The sequence below is a fragment of the Cricetulus griseus genome, assembly GCF_003668045.3.
Source record: "Cricetulus griseus strain 17A/GY chromosome 1 unlocalized genomic scaffold, alternate assembly CriGri-PICRH-1.0 chr1_1, whole genome shotgun sequence".
NCBI classification, from domain to species: Eukaryota; Metazoa; Chordata; class Mammalia; order Rodentia; family Cricetidae; genus Cricetulus; species Cricetulus griseus.
Window position 1 is genome coordinate 139,092,210 of NW_023276807.1, and position 19,578 is coordinate 139,111,787.

Below are 19,578 nucleotides of genomic sequence, written 5' to 3' on the forward strand. Positions count from 1 at the left end.
AATGTCTACTCAGCAAAGAATACTTTACAGAAGGGAGACAAGACAAGATACATTTGGAAAATGTATCTGGTAACCAATTCAAACTCTTACTCTTAACAACAGACAAAAAGCAAAACCCAATTAAAAAATGGGCAAAAGACCTGAACAAATAAATCTTATCAAAACAACTGACAGATGCTGAATAGACACGTGAAAAGTCACCTGGCATCAGGTCATTAGGAAGCTGTAAATTAACAGGCAGTAAGTACCTCCCTGCACCTAACAAAATAACTAAAATGCTGACAGTGCCTGGACTAATGGGATGCAGAGCAGGAAGACCACCACACTAATGCCAATGAAAATGCAAAGTGGTATGCCAATTTGACAGCTTTTTAAACAGCTAAACATAAACTCACCATATGATCCAGCAGTTAAAACACCTAAGTTTTTATCCAAATAAGCTAAAAAGTTACATACAGATATTTGCATATAAACATCTGTAGCAGTTTTATTTTTCATTAAAAACAACCAAAATGTCCTTCAATAGGTAAATGAGTAGGAACGCCCCCTGAGTATGCAGTCAACACAAATTGGTCTCAGTGAGTTATTAGTAAAGGAAAAAGATGCACAAATTGAGAGTGGGTGGGAAGGTGGGGATGGATCTGGTAAGAGCTGGGGAAGGATAGGGAGAGAATATCATAAAAATACAGTGCATAAAATTCTCAAAGAATAAAATATCACATTAACACAAAAACCAGAGGATGTCCAGGCAGTGCAATATTGTTATTCAGCAATAAAAAGAAGTGAGGTATCAAAGCATGAAGAAAACGAAGTGGAACCTAAATGCATAAGCTAAGTGAAACAGGCCAGTAAGTAACAGTCACACTGCATGACTCCCAACAACTGTCTGATGTTCTGGCACAGACAAAACTAACCACAGAAAAGAAAAGCCCAGGATGAGAAGCTTCCCTTCTAACAAACATTTGAAGAATTCACACTAATCCTTAAAGAGAAAAAAGAAGTATTTCCCAACTTTTTCAGTGAATATAGTGTTTCCATTATTATAAGACCAGAAAAAAAAAGACACCATAAGAATACAAGTTAATAACTCAATACTAATACTGCAAAATCATTGGGAATTTTTCTTTTCTTTTTTTTAAGAATAGGACTTCACTTTGGCACCCTCTCACCCGACTATTCTGGTGCCCAACTCACTAGACAGCCTAGGGTGGCCTTAAACTTGTTAATCTTCCTGCCTCCACCTCTTGAATGCTGGGATTACAGGCATGTTTACCACATTTAATTTTTTAAAAAGTCTTTATTTAAAAAATAAGTATCTATTCAATTATTGTGTTCCTGATGCCCACAGAGGCCAGAAGAAGACATTAGATTTCCTAAAGGAGGAGTTAGAGACAGCTATTGTAGCAGTCATGTGGGTCCTGGGAATCAAACCTGGATCCTCTGTAAGAGCAGAAGTGCTCTTAATCACTGAGTTATGTCTCCAACTGTTCAAAAAAAATTAGCATACTAGGAAACTGATTCCAGAACCGTGTAAAAGGGATTATGTGCCATGACACAGTAGAAGGGAAGTTGCAGAAGAAAAATGAGACTTTTAGAAATGAATAAAATCAGAATTCTGTCTTGGAGAGATCAACAGCAATTGTTGTTGGAACCTTAGCTGTTGCTAACAGCCCCCTTTCTAATACTTGTTGCTCCTCACAACTGTTTCCTTTTCTTCTGTAATCTACAGCCTCTGCTGAAAGTAGGAAACATTAAAGGGTCCCCTATCCTTCCAGGTTCAACTCCTTAAAATTCAATCTCCACCATTTCCTGATCCACCCAGGAAGCTTTCCTTGGATTTCCAATGGCCCCTTCACACACTCACCTTCAAGTTTACCATCTAAATCTAGCTATCCTCAGAAACACTGCACTTCAGCATGGGAATCACCAGGAAAAGTAACAAGTCATGAGCCTAACTGCCAGTAACTGTTACTATGGAAAGCTAGGGTCAGTGCAAGCAAGCTAAAGGAGAACACATAAAAAGAGACATGCATGGGAAGTTTAGCATCACAGCAAACATGGATAAGAAAGAATAAACTAGAACACAGGGACTAGTTTGCAGGTCAGGCCTGAAATATGAAACTTAAAAAGTGAAGAAGGTGAAGTTCATACTATGTCAAAAACATTTTTTAAAGGTTAAAACTCTGGCTCTTACACAGGAATAGGAACTTGACACGGAGGACAAGGTAACGCAGTCTGAATAAATGCTGGCTCGGCTGGCTGTTCCCAAGGACCTATAGGCTGATGCTAAGAGTAAAATGCAAAACATTGTAAAGTCAGAAGGACAAGCCCATGCGGTCTTCCTAAGAAACCAGGAAACAGTTCTTATGGATCTTCTGCTCACAAAGGCTGAACTACATCCAAGTGTTCAAGAAAATGTGCTCAGTGAAATATTTTATTCCATCTGCATTGTAAAATTATTCCTCTCCACACACTCAGTACTAACAACTGAGGCAGATGCCAGTTTAAAGGCTAGAACTAAAGCAGCACAGCTTCCTTAACCTCTTGTAAGCCAAAAGCAAATGAGAAACACTTAACTCCAGTATCTACCAACTGAATGCAATCTCCCATATGTTCCTCATCACCTAGAACTTGACACACAGCCAGGGCTCAATAAATACTGAATAAATAAATGATGTAGTAAATTAGGAAATATCTATACCCCTAGCTATATTTGAAGGGAAAATAGTAAGTTATTGAAATGCCATGATTGTCATACTATATTTACAAATATGTATCAGTCACCCCCTACCTTCCTCCCAGTACTAAAGAATGAACCCAGGCCCATGGAGATACTGGGGAAGTCATCACTGAACAATACATCAGTCTTTGTGAGTTTCTTAAGATCAAATCTTGTTTTACTCACCCCCGCCCCCTCAGGTCGAAGCAGAGTGCTTAGTGCTCTAAAGACACTTTTATCACTGCTTGTTAAATAATCACTGAAGCAAACACAACCACAGCCAAGTATACTTCTTTAACACTGTTCTTACCCTGCCAGTCTGCTTCACTAATGCTTGATCATGACACGAAGCAGGACACGAGTGTCCACACTTCTCCAAAACTTTTTGGCAAGGTTGATGACATGGTGGGCATGAGCCAAAGTGACAGCGGTGTTTTTCTTGACTTGTATGATGACATGTTGGTGGTCGACTAAATCAGAAAGTTTTTAAGTTACTTTTGACAACTGACAATTATTTATATACCTTTTGAAATCATAAGAAAGGATTATACTATGAGTATTGCTTGAAAATACTAACATATAATAAAATTAGAATACTATCAAAAGCCAGGCAGTGGTGGTGCAACCTTTAGTCCCAGTACTTGGGAGGCCAAGGCAGGTGGATCTCTGTGAGTGCAAGGCCAGCCTGTTCTACAGAGCCAGTTCCAGGAGATCCAGAGCTACACAGAGAGACCTTGTCTCAAAAAAACCAAAACAAAAGAATACTATCAGAAATCAGTATGAACTTTCAATGTTAAAATATCAGATGTCGGGCTGTGGAAAACCTCACACCAACCTGCAGAGCTCTTTGCACTTGGGTGGCCTTGTGGTCCGCTCTCGCCCACAGGGTACCGTCACCTTTGCATTGCCACAGTTGCACCTCACTTCTACAGTTTCTGGGCATGGATAGCAACTGCCTGAGGAAAAAAATCAATACTTTAAAAGACATTGACTGAATTAACAAAATGCCCATCAACAGTTAAACGATGGACTTAGGGTATTTGTTCAATGCACAACAGGATAGCCTGCCATTAGAAAGCAGCAGTAGTATCAACGATGCTTAGCAAACTAAGCAAAAAAGGTATACACAAGGGCTGTGTGCTTCAGTGTTTGGTTCCACATACACAGAGGAAATAGGAAAAACTGATTTTTACTATTCACAATCAGGAGAATAATTCAGGAGAATACAAGCGTTGAGAAACACTGGTAGAGTTGCATTTAATGAGCTGGATTCAGAACATGGTCACATTCATGAGCTTCATAACACTACCCACAAGATTTTTATACCTTCCCTTATGTATACCAGTACCTAAGTAAACTTTTAGAAATGTCCTTGTTTCTAAAAGTTCTGTTCTAAATAACAAATTTAACTTGCTACTCATTCAAAACTACAACAAGCAAACATACCTCTATCTATCCAAGAATACTATATTTTGATAAATTCCACCAGGAAGGGCAACTTTTCTCTCATGACTCTCACTCATTGCTATAAATGAGTGAGTGCTGGGAGGCCCTGCTGGTCAGAGGTTGCAGTCTACTATGGCCTGGCAGCTCTCTCTGAGTTCAGCAACATGGAAGAACCACCCCCTCTCCAGATGAAGTTGCCCTGTTCTTTACCTGACCTTATCTGGAGAATGTCTCTAGGCCCGAATGCCTATCACTAGTGTGACCCTGGACACAGTTCCCTGCAGAAGCTTTGCCCCTGCTGCCCATGTGCTAATTACACATGTGCTAGGCACATTACGACAGGACCCTGCTTCCACAGATGGTAACTAAGAGCTTTATGACAGAAGTGTGCTATTTAATGCAAATTAGGGAATCCCCCAGCTACCATCCCCAGTCCTATATATTCCCTGTCTCTGTAATAAAGCTGAGTAGACTCACTGAAGCTGTCTCTTGGAGAGCTATCTCCAGCATACCCACAGGCTGCACAAGGCCCTGCCTGCCGCTTCTAATGGTCAGCAGACCATCAGGGAGGAGGGGACTCTCAAGGGAGTACAGTCAATTTTCTACTTGTATTTTGTAAAACACTAAATTCTAAACATTCAACTTAGGACATGATTCCAACGTGTTTCTCTTCTACACCTCACCACCACCACGCCCGCCCCGCCCCCAAAAAGTTACTAGATTTTTTTTTTTTTAATTTTCTCTCATTGTCAAAAAAATACATAAAAAGAAAAGGAAAGAAAACTTGTCTTTGGCAGGGCATGGGACAGTCTCATAGGATGCCTCAATTCCGCTGGGGCAGGATTATAGCTGTGTACACCAACACCCCCAACCAGAAAGAAACCTTTCCACACAGCCTGTGTAGTTTTTCCCTGGGAGTCTCTGACATCATCTAAAGGACTTTCCTAGTCCAGTTTTCCCAATAAAGAACTCCATCCGAGCTGGGCGTTGGTGGCACATGCCTTTAATCCCAGCACTCGGGAGGCAGAGGCAGACTGATCTCTGTGAGTTTGAGGCCAGCCTGGTCTCCAGAGAGAGTGACAGGATAGGCTCCAAAGCTACACAGAGAAACCCTGTCTCGAGAAAAAAAAAAAAAAAACAAAAAACTAGGAATACAGTAACTGTCCTACCTTCTCCAGAGTGTTAGAAACATAATAACGTCTACTATGAAATTTTACCTCTGTGGCACACAGATGGACACTTGTGGTTTCTACATCCTAAAGTTCTTCCACAATTTTGATCACAAGGTAGACAGTTTCCAGGGCAACACTAAAGAGAAAATAATACATAAAGAGTAATCTGAAACCCTACACATAGCATGTTAGTCCTAGTCATTTACAGAATTTTTAGAAAGCAAAAAGTTTCTTTTCACACTAAGGATAAAATTATTTAAGACTATCAACATTATTCTAATAATAAATAACACTATATTAAGAACTTGAAACCATGCTAAATTTCCTTTCCTCTTAATTATTCTAGGATATATTTCCATCACAAAATTTAACTTACTTTTCTATGCAGAAAATTATACTAACCCAAGATTTGATCAAATCTAATCCCATTTTCAAACAATGAATCTGGCTAACTTAACTTTAAATTAAAATAAAATTGGCTGAATGTGTAGACTGTTATTCTCAAAACATAGGATGAGAGAACAACTAAGAAAGAAACAAAGGTACACACTCCTTAACCTGTCACTGCCCTCATTTCTAATCTCTGAAAATTACAAATATTACCTATGTAAATTTTTCATTCATAATTTCAGGCAACTACTTACAATCTATACAGTCAATTTAACTCCTTCCATAACTTTTCCCAAATCCAGGTTTGTAAAAAGAAACACAGGCTATGATTGTCTTAAACATAGAGTTGTAAACTTAAGAACAAGTTTCAGTACTCAAAAATGTATTATCACTGAAAAGCAATTAATCAATTAGACAAAACTTCTCACTCAATTAGACAGACATTTGCTGAGTAACAAAATGTCTATCACTTAGTAGCAGTAGTGAATGACTTATATGGTCCATGACTTGAAAAAGCTAATTGGCTACTTTCTAATGTCGTCATTTAGATGAAAAGTCAGTTAATCAGCCTTTATTGAGGCTAGCCATTCCAGGAGGAAGATGAGGAAGTAGAGGAGGGTGAGGAGGATGAGGAGGAAAGAGAGGAGAATGAGAAGAGGACGAGAACTTCTACGGTAAAATTTTTCAAAAAGGCAAAAGAAGCTGGGCAGTGGTGACTATGTCTTTACTCCTAGCACTTGGGAGGCAGAGGCAGGTGAATCTCTGTGAGTTCAAGGCCAGCTGGAGTTCCAGGACAGCCACAGCTATATAGTGAGACCCTGTCCCAAAACAAAGATGGTTAACAGACTTAAGTAGGCACATTAAATGTAGGTGACATGTAGCCAAATTAAATGACAAATACTGCCACCATGGATTAAATAAAATCTAAATGTTCTCTATAAGGAATGCACTTTACATGTAAAAACATGAATAGGTTTAAGGTCTAAAAGAATGAGAATCGATATACATTAAGAGTAAATAAAAAAAAGCTGAAATATTCACATTTCGATGAATTTAAGAACCAGGAATCTAGCCAAGGAACAAAGTATATTTTACAAAGAAAGAAAAAAAAAATAAGAACTACAACTCTACAGACTCAACAAAATAATAGATTCACTCCAAGTCAGGAATCCATCTAATTTCTATTACCATATGTGGCAGTTTGAATGTAACTGCTCCCCATAATCTCATAGAGAGGGGCACTATTAGCAGGTGTGGCTTAATTGGATTGGTTATGGCCTTGTTGAAGGAAGATGCTATTTCCTATGCTCAGGGTTCCTACCACCCAGTGTCACAGTTGACTTCCTGTTGCCTGCAAGATGTAGGACTCTAAGCTACCACTCCAGCACCATGTTTGCCTGCATATTGCCATGCTCCCCACCATGATGATAATGGACTGAGTCTCTGAAACTGTAAGCAAGCCACCCCATTAAATGTGTTCTTTATAAGGGTTGCAATGGTCATGGTGTCTCTTCACAACAACAGAAACCCTAAGACACTACCTAATCTTTGTTAGTCATCAACTACCAAAATACTCATCTTCAATCGGAAAATGAAACAACCACAAAGCCAAGCTGAGAATTAGTGTGTGAGACAAGAAGACTACCTACAGTCCTTGATCTTTTGTTTAGGTATTTTGTTTTGTGACAAAGTCATACTATCTTAGACCAAGCTGTCCTCAAACTAAAGACCCTTCTGCCTCAGACTCCTGAGTGATGGAACCATACGTGCCAACACATTAAAAAATGGCATAATTTCCCACAATAAAAACAACTGTTAACCTAGAATATATACTATTATTTGATATAGAAAACAAATAAGCCTGAATACTTGAGAACAAATTATAACAGTATTTATCAGATGCCCAAAAGGAAAAACTCAACAACTTTTCAATCAGTTTCGCAAGTTTATCGGACATACCTTCCTCCTACATTGATGCTTCTGACAGTCCCTCATTTTAATACACTTAGTTTCACAAAGGTAAGGCTTGTGACATGGCATTCGCTTTGTATGCTTTCCACAGCGACATTGCTTTTCCACTTCCTAGGCCAAGCACCAAGAAGTATCGTTATATTAACTAATGCTAATGTCTTTCTCCACGCTGCAATTTTTGTGACTGCTAAAAGAACAAAAATCTTAGTAACAAATTTGTAATAAAAACTAACTAAAGGAAAACAGTCTGTGGGACCCCACAATGTGTCCTAAGGGCTGGCTCACTGAAGCAGGCTCTGACAACAGTCTTGTAAAATACTTGTTGTAATTTATTTATTCCAAATAGAACTTCATATGAATTAATTATGAAATTTAGTAGAAATCTGGTATCAAAGAGTAAAACTAATAAATACAAATTATAGGACACTTTATAGGTGGTTGCAACTATAACATCTCCATCTCGTCTCAGTACAAGACAAATGGAGTGGTTAGTAACCTAGCTGGTTAACAAAGTAGTATGGCTGAAATCAACGAATGTACATATTTAAGTTTAAATTTCAAATCTAGATATGTCTGTTTCCATTGCAACTAAGCTGAATTCAACAGAGCTCTAAATAACTTCTGATAGCAAACAGTTCCACACTAAACTATGCAAATGAGAACATTATAACTTATACCAAACAAAACAATAAAGGGTCATGTTCAGATTTGATTTCCTGATCAATACTATGAATATTAGGTAACACAAAGACACAGATGTATATGAAAGTAATAAAAACACATAACATCAGTTTTCTTCTGGCAAATTTTGATGCATAGCTCTGGAAAGAAAGTGTATGGGACACAACTAACTTGTCTGCATGTTTCACAAGGCCCACGGTGGCAGCGCTGTGAACACCTATGGATTCCACACTCAAGCACTTTGTCACAGCTGTCTCCACAAGTTGGTACATCTTCTGTACAAGGCAAAGAAAACTCTGAAAACAAACAAAATATCAACATTAATAAGATACATCATTAGTGAAATCATTAACAAAGATTCCTGTTCTTCAGTTCCTGAAAAATGACAGCTCTTTTGAACCATAAAAATTTTATAACCACATAATATGAGAAAAAACTAACTTCAATAATAATAATTACTAATATTTCTGCAAGGCTAAACCTAAATTCACAATTCTTCTGCCTATACCTCCCAACCATTACCAACACAGGCAAGCTTATATTTCTTTCTTTTTCTTTTTTCTTTTTTCTTTTTTTTTGAGTTAGCGCTTCTCAGGTAGCCCTGGCTGTCCTAGAACTCATTACATAGACCATGCTGGCCTCAAACTCACGGAGATCACATGCCTCTGCCTCCCACATGCTGGTATCAAAGACATACACCAACAAATGGCAAGCTTACATTTCTTACAAAGAAATCTGACACACAAGTTACTATCAACAAGCATTTTTATGAGCAAACTACTTCAGAAATTGTTAGCTAGAGAAATGAGTATGAGAACATAAAAATCGGTGGGATTTCCACATATGCAGAATTTTCTTTTGAAATTTGTTCAGCCTCACAGGATGGAAAAATATACAGCTTTAAAACACTCTAAAAACTCACCTTAACAATCACATTATGACAAGTAGTAGAAATAATGTCACAAATGGCTCCTACTGCAGGAGTCAGGAAAACACTCAAACTGCTATACTGCCCCCTAACAACCAAAACTAAGTTCACAGAGGAAGTTCATACCTACAGACAACAGCACAGCCTCCTTCAGTACCAATGTACACCAAATGACAGACCATTACACTAACAGCCTTACATGACAATCACTCAAAACTCCTAGCTGATGTGAAGGCTCATTCCATGTGTGGTTACCTTATGGCTATGGACACAAGTTCAGTGACTGGTACATAACATCTCACAGAGCAGTTTCAGCACTGTAAACCCTCCACACCCCAGCTCTTGGTCTTCCTTCTCCCTAACTCCTGTTTTCTGTCAGTTTCCTTTTTCTAGAAAGTCATGCAATTTAATTCCTACAGGACACATCTTTTTCAAACTAGCTTGTTTTGTTTAGTAGCATAAATGACCATTTCTTCCACATCTTCTCATAGCTCAATAGCTCATTTCCTTCAAAACAAGTCTTACTTGATTTCTGACATGGACAGGACCTCTTCCCGGAGCGAGGACACGCTCCACAAGCACCAACATGACAAACTTGCTCACATGTATGGTTACCACATGGCAGTGTCTTTCCACATACCTAAAATAAAAGCACTCATCAAAAAAATTACAACTACACAAAAAGGAAGGATAAAACATAACCCACTAGTACTCACAACGTCATTATGCCCTTCACTAATTACTGTGTTTTACATATAACACAGGTGTCATATATGTATGTGAACACATTTACATATGAATACTTATTTGCTATGTACCAAAAAGTATATCATAAAAATGTAAGAAAGGACAGATGTATGACCATCCACCAGACTTCTACCAGTACTACACCAGTTCCAATCTTAGCAAAAGAAACTCACAAAAACAATTATACTTCCTCAATGGCGTTATCTCAAGTGGAGAATGGCAGAAGCTAAAGCACAATGGAGGAAAGTGAGGGGTAAAACAACACAATGAACTAAGAATTCAGCAATTATTTTGAGGGAAAAAAAAACCTTTTTCTCCAGTAGTTAATAAATTGAAAAGTAGCTGTATGTGTTGTACTTTTTATTCACCTAACCTAACAAACACTTGTGTTTTACAGTCATCTGCTTATACTCTTTAACACCTATCCTCAGAGGGCACCAACACTTACTTGATCACAGTGCCACACTGGGCTCGCACAACTTCTTTCTGCTTCTTTTTTGCCACATACACATTTTTGTCTACTAACTCTTGGACAAGGCTGACAGGTTCCTAAAAGTACAATCATAAATTAGTACACAAACACTAAAAGCAAGGAAGATAGCCTTGACTCGGTTTAAGTCAGGGTATCACACATGCGGTCTTTTACCTGCATGACAAGGATTTTCACACCTATGTTGTCCACAGAGCAGCTTGCGCCCACACGGCAGCTGGCAAGACCACTGCTTGGCACTGCACCTGCGAGGGATAGGTTTTGCTTTCTTACAATAACAAGTAGTTGTGATCATCTTTGGACAAGGAGGACAGGGACCTGGAAGCAACAAAGGGGAAGGAGTGGAGTAATTAAAAAGTCAGTAACTGAAACTTCTTGGATTTACATTTTCCAGAAATTTCTATAATTTTCTTCATTGCTACTTTCTCACAGCAAACTTCAACTCAACTTGGATAATTATGTTTGCTTGAACATTGAGAAGAAACAACCAGCCAAAAACAACTACACATACAATATGAAACTCACCTGGATGGCAGAGTAGTAGACATTTATGTCCACAAGGTGGCTTAAATTCCCTCTCACAAACTTGGCCACAGGAATGAGGTACAAGCCATGGATCTAAAGGTGGATCCTCTACTTTCCCACAGTAGCAATAATATCTAGAAGGTGTTTCTGATCTTTTGTATTCAAATCTACATTTTGGACTACAAAAGAAATAAAATATTAAGCCCATCACTAAAAGTAACGTAAGAGGAATAGTAACAGGCCTATACTTTAATTCTTTGTTAGGTAAAAAGGCAAATTCTTAATACAATCTCTGCACAATATAACTTCCTGAAATATGGAACTATTTTATGTTCACACTCTCCAATACAAGGGCCAACAGCCAAACATGACACGAGATGAGGCTAAGCATTAAACTTGGCAACAATCACCTTTTATTCATATTTATACTTCTAAAACCTGACTTAGTCACATGTAATTAGTTGCTAGGCATTAAAAACAGATATCCACAGTACAACAAAGAAAAAGAAAACATCAGCTTTCTACTAATCAAGATTTTTAACCAAAATTTCTACAAACTACATTTTTGCAATATTCATCCAAATTTATATAAGGCTCAGCTTTCTTAACGTTTGGTTATACAATGGATAATAAACTATATTACCAAAAGAAAAATTTTAGAAAGTTATACATAGGCTAAATACAGCAAGAAGAAATGTAACAAAGTCCTAGAATTAAGCACCAGGTAGAAGCCAGCCTGGTCTAAAGATCAAGTTCCAGGACAGCCAAAGCTACACAGAGAAACGCTGTCTCAAAAGAAGAATTAAAAAAAAAAAAAAAAAAAAAAAAAAAAAAAACCTTGAAAGTAAACAAATATTTTCCTTTTTTATAAAGTTTATCTATTTTTATTTTATGAATATTTTGCCTTCGTGTTACATATGGACCACATACATGTCTTCTGCCTATGAAGACCCAAAGAAGGTATCAGATGCCCTGAAACTGGAGTTGCAGACAGTTGTGAACCATCCTATGGGTGCTGGAAACCCATACTGAGTCCTCTGTAAGAGCAATAAGTACTTTTAACCACTAGTCATTTCTCCAGCTCTGAGAACTTCCTAATGTTCCATCTCTAAAACAAAATACACATATTTCAAGTTCACTTAAGTCAAGGAAAAGTTTAAATATAATTTTATATTCTCTGCTAACGCAGAATAAGTTATACATTACAACGTCAAAGTAAATTTGGGTACTAGGAATAACAACCTTCAAATCTATCAAAAAATCACTTGGAGATCATCATAGACCATTCCTAAAAGATGTTCTAAGCCTTGTTCCCTCCCAAATAGGAAAGTACAGTCAGTGTGCTGCACCAGGCTATTTGTGCAGCACCATTTAAATCTGATCTGTATAAAAGTTGATGTATTTTCATTGTCATGAAAACATGCTGTACTTCCAAATGTTGTGTACTTCCACACAAATGTTCAGAATAATCAAAACACATTTGTTCTCATAATTAAATTTCAAAAACAAGTTATGGAGAGATGGTTCGACCGCTCTTACACAGGACCTGAGTTCAGATTAGTATCACGTGGCTCACCATAGCCCTGTAACTCCAGCTTCAGGGGAATGCCAATGCTGCTGACCTCTGCAGAGGCACCAGCACTTATATCCATAGACACAAACAATATACACTATTAAACAGAATGATTTTTAAAGTAAAAACTGAAAATGAATGCTACACCTCATGCTTATAAATAACTGCCATTTTGTTGAAAGAACTAATTTCCCTTTATTAAAGGAAAATGACTTTCTTATAGCTGTTATAAAATGGGATGTATTTGGATGGTTAACAGGCACTGACTATGTGCTACACTGACAGCCTGCACTGACAAAGAACTACTTTGGGAGGGGTGAAGTGTACAAATGCATGAGTTCCACTTTAAAATGATGGAATATCAACAATCAACGGCCTTATCCTATTACTCAAAAAGTACTTATCTTAGAAGCACAAAGTGCAAAAGTTCATTCCAATAAAATAACCACTTTATCATATAATTTTTACCAGGTTTTGGTTACATCTTGACAAGAAGTAAACAGAGTAGGTTCTTAACTTAAATAGCCACTTATTTTCATTTATCATACTCACAACAGTCATAAGGAATACTACAAAGAACATTACACTTTTATCCTTTCAGGCCTATGAGAAAGTAGCAATTATTCTGGTATCTGACACTTCACTCCTCTATGGAAAAATTACTACTTAAAACAGAAGTGAACAGAGCAAAAATCGAGAGTGAAGCTCCAATCTCTAAAACCAGTAACACTGGATACCTTGGATCCCTGCTGCACCCAACACTAAAATTCTTCCACCATAAATAATAGCCAAGCATAGATTCCAAATTTAAGCTCTTTCAAAGCAGCAAGGGCACAAACAAAGAGTCCACTTCGCTGAACTCGGTGAATACAAAATGGTCAACAGTTAAAAGAGTAAATCCCAGATTTCCAACTCCAGCTCTGCCTCTCAGCAATGAGAGGAGTGTGAGCTTACCGCCTCTGTCAGCTAACTTCCACATCCCCAGGGGCAACAGGCAAAATTTCTCAGGACTGCCAGAATTATTTACAAAGAAATGTCCATGTCCAAAATGTTTTTTAAAAATATACCACAATTTTACAAATATTTCGGTATTCATGATAATTAAGGAAGATATAACTCAAAACCAGATCTTATTAGGCCTAAAGCTATACAACTTGGGAGGTATTACAAAAAAGAATACTACCTTATAAATTTTAAAAAAATCAGTTACAAAAATTGTATAAATATACAATGCCCCCTGAGCTGGTATTTAATTCACCTTGACAATGAATGTACCATTGTAGACTAACAGAGCAAATTATTTTACTTCTCCACTTTTTCTCAAGAAATAACAGAAGCTGGTAAAATAAATGTGGATAAATAATAATACTTCATAACACCCTAATGTAATGTTGAGACTGAAGATATAACTGAAAACCATATAATCAAAATAGATGATGAGCATAAACAGCATGAAATTAATGTATACTAACAGGAATTTAAGGAAAGAGGTAACATATTTTGAATGATTCTCATTTAGCCTCATAGACAAGTCCTTGAAAGCATGACTGAAGCATTGTTTCACAAGTGTAAGGACAACTCCTACATGACTAGGCTGGTTGGCTCCAAAATATCAGCAAGTAACCTCAATCTGCCCTTTGTCTTCAGCACCTTCTGTTTAACATATGTGAACAGTGTCTGAATGTTTTCCAAGTGTACAAAGTCCATGTAAAACTTGGTTGGGAAAAATACTGTGATATTCCTTAATCGAGAATTTCCATATGGCCTTGTCCATTTGGAAGCTTACTTAGGATGTTTCGGGGATATGGAATCAACTTGCTAAAGGTGCAAACTGGAGAAAGTCAAAAAGCCCTGGGCAAAGGGAGGGCATCTCAGTCTCAGCCAAGAGAGGCCAAGTCCCCTTACGGCTAGCTGCAAAGGCTAGAATCATCCTTAAAGTGCCCTGTGTCTTCTTCCACAGATCCATGTGAACCCACACCCATTCCACAACACACAGGAAAAGCAGTCTCATGATTTGTTAGTTATTGAGAGATATGCATATTTACATAAAAACTACAAGGAGAACATTACCAAGGTCTTCTATCTTCACAAACCAGACAAGTAATGGAAAGCAAAATGGACTGAAACTTCTAGCAACACAATTTCTGATCCATAATGTTCATTTATTTAACAACTTAAATCCAGTAAACAAGAAAACAATTACCATGGCCAAGGATAATCTTTCTTTCCAAAATCCTCATCTGTCACAGAAGATACAAGAAACTGGCTGTCTTTAGCCCACTTCTGAATACAGGGCATGTGGAATATACAGAAACATCCTGAGCAGCTCCAAACCTAAGACAAAGGTATCAAAATGCATTACATATGATTTTTCTTTGTCAATTATACAACACTTTAAAATGATTGTCATACACTGAATTATTTTCAAAACTTACCTAAAGATTAAAAAACAAAACAAACTCCTTCTAATACCACAGAAGACATGATCTTTACAAAAGTGTATTTAGCGCCATAACATTCATAAGAAAAATATTCATCACCCAGATTCAATTAGCAAGAAAAAACAGAAGCTAACAATCTGAGCGATGTCTAATTTCATATATACACATATGTATATGTATGTGTATATGTATTCACATATACATACTGGTACTGACTGATAACATCTGTTTTAAAACATGACATAAACGTTTATCCTTGTCAAATATAGCTATACATATTATATAGATTTATGTACCATAATTTCATCAGTGTCTTATTGCTAGACATCTGTTACTCCCAATTATAAAGAATATGACAAAAGAATCCTAGTCATAAAATTTGTGTGTGTATATAAATAACCTATTGTCACATAAATCCAGTTAGTCTAGCACTTACACAAAATTCAAAAACTGAGCAAAACATGAGAATATATACAACATAAAAGCTTAAGAAAGAGCCAGTGAGATAGCTCAGCAGTTAGAGGCACTTACTGTGCAAGATGTGGAGTCCTGAGTTCTGTCTCCAGAATCCACACAGAGATAAAGGAGAAAAAAGCCCACAAAGTTGCCCTCCGACTTCCAAACCCACTGTAGCACACATGTATTCACACATATAACAAATTCTTAAGGCTTAAGAAATAATACTAAATTAGTAAATTAACCTTTAAGTCTACTAATATTTTAACATAGTAGAAAACTTTGGTTTCCTTACTACAACTATTGAGGGGGGGAAATCAGATGTAACATAAAGTAGGCAGCAGTATTACATAAAAAGAAACAGCTAATTCCTTAGTTTTGATTCCCCAAAAGCCTACCTAAAATGGGAACCTAGAAGAATGACTGGACAAGATGAGAAGAAGAAATGCCAAATAATGGTATTTTGTAGAAGTCATTACTACTAAGGCCACAACAGTTCAATATTGTAGTAAGCCTTTAAAAAAACTATAAAGCATGCTGCTGTTCTAACTCTAAGTAGCACCCCAAAGAGATTGGGACATTCACTGATTCTCTGGAAGAATGTTGTTCCAGGAGATATAAACTCCTAGTGCTTAATTTAACCTGTTTATTGGCTGAGTCAGTTTCCAAGGTGGACAAACAACCTTGAAAAGACAGAGGGAGCAGCCTACACAGAGACCAAGCATTAGTGTAGATACACTACTCGGGAGCTGAAATCACAGAAAGCTAAGGAGATGTGACTCTGAGCATGAAGACACCTGCCTCTGCTGCACCGTCCTACTGAAACCCGCTGAAAATATGTAGCTCAGCAGTAGATCATTTGCCTAGCATGTGCTAGGCACTGGTTAGATCACAGCACCACATAGTAACATTTTGGATTTGCAGGAATCTCTAAACAGATGCTAAAAAATACTTTACTAAAGCAACACATGCATTAGAATTGAAATACTTGTTTCAGATATCAACAGTGCTAAAAATTATACTTAGAGATAATTCCTTAAATTTTTTAGATTTACAAAAATGGAGATGAATTCACATATGAAATTGTCCAATGAATTTTTAAACAAACATAAGTGAAAATGCAATAAACAGCTAAGTATATAAATGTGAGATATGATACTTGTGGAGAGATATATCATAAAGGAGAAGTACTTACTGCTTGGTTTCTCTTCACTGAAGCAATACAAATTAGGCACGTCATAGCCCCTGCCTGAAAAGCTTCATTCAAATACTGTTTTGTTCGCTCTAATTCATGTATATCGCCATCTTAAAATGTAAAAATTGAAAACATCACAGTAAACAACACATCTTCACTAACAATCAGGTATGTGACAAATGCCAAGCAATTTTAACTGCAGAAAACATAATACCTCAAAGCTTAACAAAGGAAAATAAATACTCAATGAACTGGCAAGGGTTTACCAAGTCCATGAATTAACAGCACTTCAGTGCTCCCAGGCTTGCTTTCTGCTTAAAATTCCTAACAATTTTGGTCAAGGCAGAACCACTGGCAAGACCACTAAATATGGCAAGCAATAAAGTAACTGAAATATGAAGGAAAATGAAGAGGAATGAGAAATGAGAAATCTGAGACACAGACATCAGTGATCTCAGTTTGACTAAGTGAGTCCTCAATCCCTATCTTGTGCTTTAGTGGGAAAAAAAAAAAAAAAAAAGGTCCAAGAAAAAGAAGTTAATAGGAAAATGACAGAGCAGCACCCTAAAATACAAATGACAGCAAACCGGAGGTAAGTCACATCATGTTGGTGTAAGAAAAATGAACTGACATGCCTTTAATATAACCAAACAATTCAACACAGACTGAATTTCCAAGAAAAGTTGGTCAATAATATATGCTTATGTAAGAACAGAATTCACTATGCTATATCTGGTTCAACCCCAAAACTTGCTACCAGAAAAGAACTAAATAAATAAGAATCTTAGTTCTTCATTTTCTAAAATCTTCTAACAAAACAAAGAACTTAAGAAATGTGTGCCCTACCAGGACATAAACATAAATGCTACTTACGGTGTTAAAGAACAAATGTAAAGCACTCTTAAACTACAAAATTACTAAAGACAAATGTTTTATTTTACATTTAATTTTCTAAGATATCCTCAAACAGAATAATTACATTCAGTATGCTTATTTTGCTCACATAAAATTTTGCTTTAAAAAGTGTAACATTTAAAATTTTATCAGCTTATACATACAATTTAACAGCTAATTCATACAATTTAAATTTAACAATATGATGGTATACTCTTACAAATTAAACTTTAAGTTGTCTCTATGAAATCCAGTCAACATTCCTTTGACAGTTGTATTTTAATTTGGCTACAGCAATAAGGTACATTGCTGCATTGCTTGGCATGTCACAGTGAACGTAACATGGCACCAGATGTCACATATTCTAAAACAACCACAGTGGCAAATAGGAAAACATGAGTTTGAGGAGGTCAAGACTGGAATGAGCAGAAAAGGCAGTTAGAACTGTGGAAAGTTACCTAATGCTTCTCAGTTTTCTTTTCTGTCAAATGCTAACAGTAGCCATAAAGGCCTGCAATAGGTAAAGTCAGTGTACAGGGAGAAAAGGAAATAATTAAGAAGTCAGGCAGTGTGGAGGCTGAGTAATGAGGAGGTAAACATGGGGCAAACAGCAGTTCTAGACCAGATGGAGCTACAGACTAAGACCCTGTTTCAAAAATAAATATGTTTAAAAGTTACCAAGTAAAATCTAGAAGGCTTTGGTGACAACTACATTTTGCTCATGAATTTCTGAGTTAGAAGACTGATGTGCTACTAGGGTAAGAAAACAAGAAGTCATCTTTTCTAACGTGAGATAACCATAGGAGAAGATGACATACTCTTTAGAATAAAGCCATGCAAGTTTGAAGTCCAGAGAAGAGAATCACAAAAATGCAAAGGCTGCGACCAGAAAAATTGGAGGGGTTCTTGGTAATGTACTAGTGCTCAACTCACTAGTCTGAGGGAGACCATCTCATTACTCTGGCATTTATTAAATTAAAACACTTAACCGGCCCAGTTTCCTTAATGTATTACATGCATAGTGTAGAACATCCAAGAATGAGAATCAAAGCACTAACATATTTGAAACAAAAATGACTTGAGATAAAAATATGCTAGAAACTCATAAAGCATGTAAATGGTAGTTATTGCTTACTATCTACACTAAGGGATAGCTGTGTTATATTACTATGTGCCATATTTAAAGGTAAAACCTGCCAGCTGGGCAGTTGCTGTTTTTCTTTTTTAATTGTTCTGCCTTTTAAGCTACAGCTGTCCTAGTCAGTAACTGCAACTCTGCCACTACCAACAGTGGCCAGGCTGCTAGAGCCGAGGCCTAAGGAAACGTTACTTCCTCAGGCACCAACTCTTTCAAAGCTACTAAGGAAACTTATTTAAATCCGTCCTGCTAAAGAACTCAAGATTCAAAGGTTGAGGTAGAATCCTGCTTCCCAGAGATGCTGAATAGCAAACAGCTCACCTAGCTCACCTCCGAGTCTCCCAAGTGCTTTTTCTCACCCTTCCACTCTTCTCCACTTGCCTCTTCCCTACAACTTCCTGTCAACTACTTGCTGACCCAGCCTCCTGACTGCAGGTGAATTTTATTTAATCAAACACATCTTTGTATTATTAAACAAATGTTCCAGGGCACAAACAAAACTAGCATACCTTAAAATAATATTCCACAACAGGCAGTGGTGGCACATGCCTTTAGTCCCATCACGCAGGTGGCAGAGGCAGGTGGATCTCTTGAGTTCGAGGCCAGCCTGGTCTACAGAGTAAGTTCAAGACAGGCTCCGAAGCTACAGAGAAACCCTATGGGGGGGCTGGGGGTGGGGTGGTGGAGGGTGGAGGTGGGGGGTGGGGGTGGGAATGGGAGTGGGGAGGAAAATCTACCTCTACCTAGAATGGTTGAAGTGAGGTCCTCTTTACCATAAAACTTAAGATAAACTTAAGATTTCTATTTAGGAA

The 19,578-nt window shown here is 37.3% G+C and overlaps 1 protein-coding gene across 4 annotated transcripts in view; it reads right to left on the reverse strand.

Annotated features, from left to right (window-relative positions):
* The window catches only part of Nfxl1 (nuclear transcription factor, X-box binding like 1), a 38,136-nt gene that overhangs the window by 13,322 nt on the left and 5,236 nt on the right, over nucleotides 1-19,578 (reverse strand). For all 4 annotated transcript variants that reach the window (XM_027390849.2, XM_027390851.2, XM_027390847.2 and 1 more), the window contains exons 4-15: nucleotides 16,735-16,844; nucleotides 14,846-14,976; nucleotides 11,070-11,248; nucleotides 10,701-10,862; nucleotides 10,503-10,603; nucleotides 9,833-9,947; nucleotides 8,551-8,675; nucleotides 7,687-7,809; nucleotides 5,383-5,473; nucleotides 3,555-3,675; nucleotides 3,030-3,189; nucleotides 2,195-2,286 (exon numbers count right to left, since the gene is read on the reverse strand). In XM_027390849.2, the coding sequence (XP_027246650.1) occupies nucleotides 2,195-2,286; nucleotides 3,030-3,189; nucleotides 3,555-3,675; nucleotides 5,383-5,473; nucleotides 7,687-7,809; nucleotides 8,551-8,675; nucleotides 9,833-9,947; nucleotides 10,503-10,603; nucleotides 10,701-10,862; nucleotides 11,070-11,248; nucleotides 14,846-14,976; nucleotides 16,735-16,844 (1,510 nt within the window). The remainder of the gene's footprint in view (nucleotides 1-2,194; nucleotides 2,287-3,029; nucleotides 3,190-3,554; nucleotides 3,676-5,382; nucleotides 5,474-7,686; nucleotides 7,810-8,550; nucleotides 8,676-9,832; nucleotides 9,948-10,502; nucleotides 10,604-10,700; nucleotides 10,863-11,069; nucleotides 11,249-14,845; nucleotides 14,977-16,734; nucleotides 16,845-19,578) is intronic.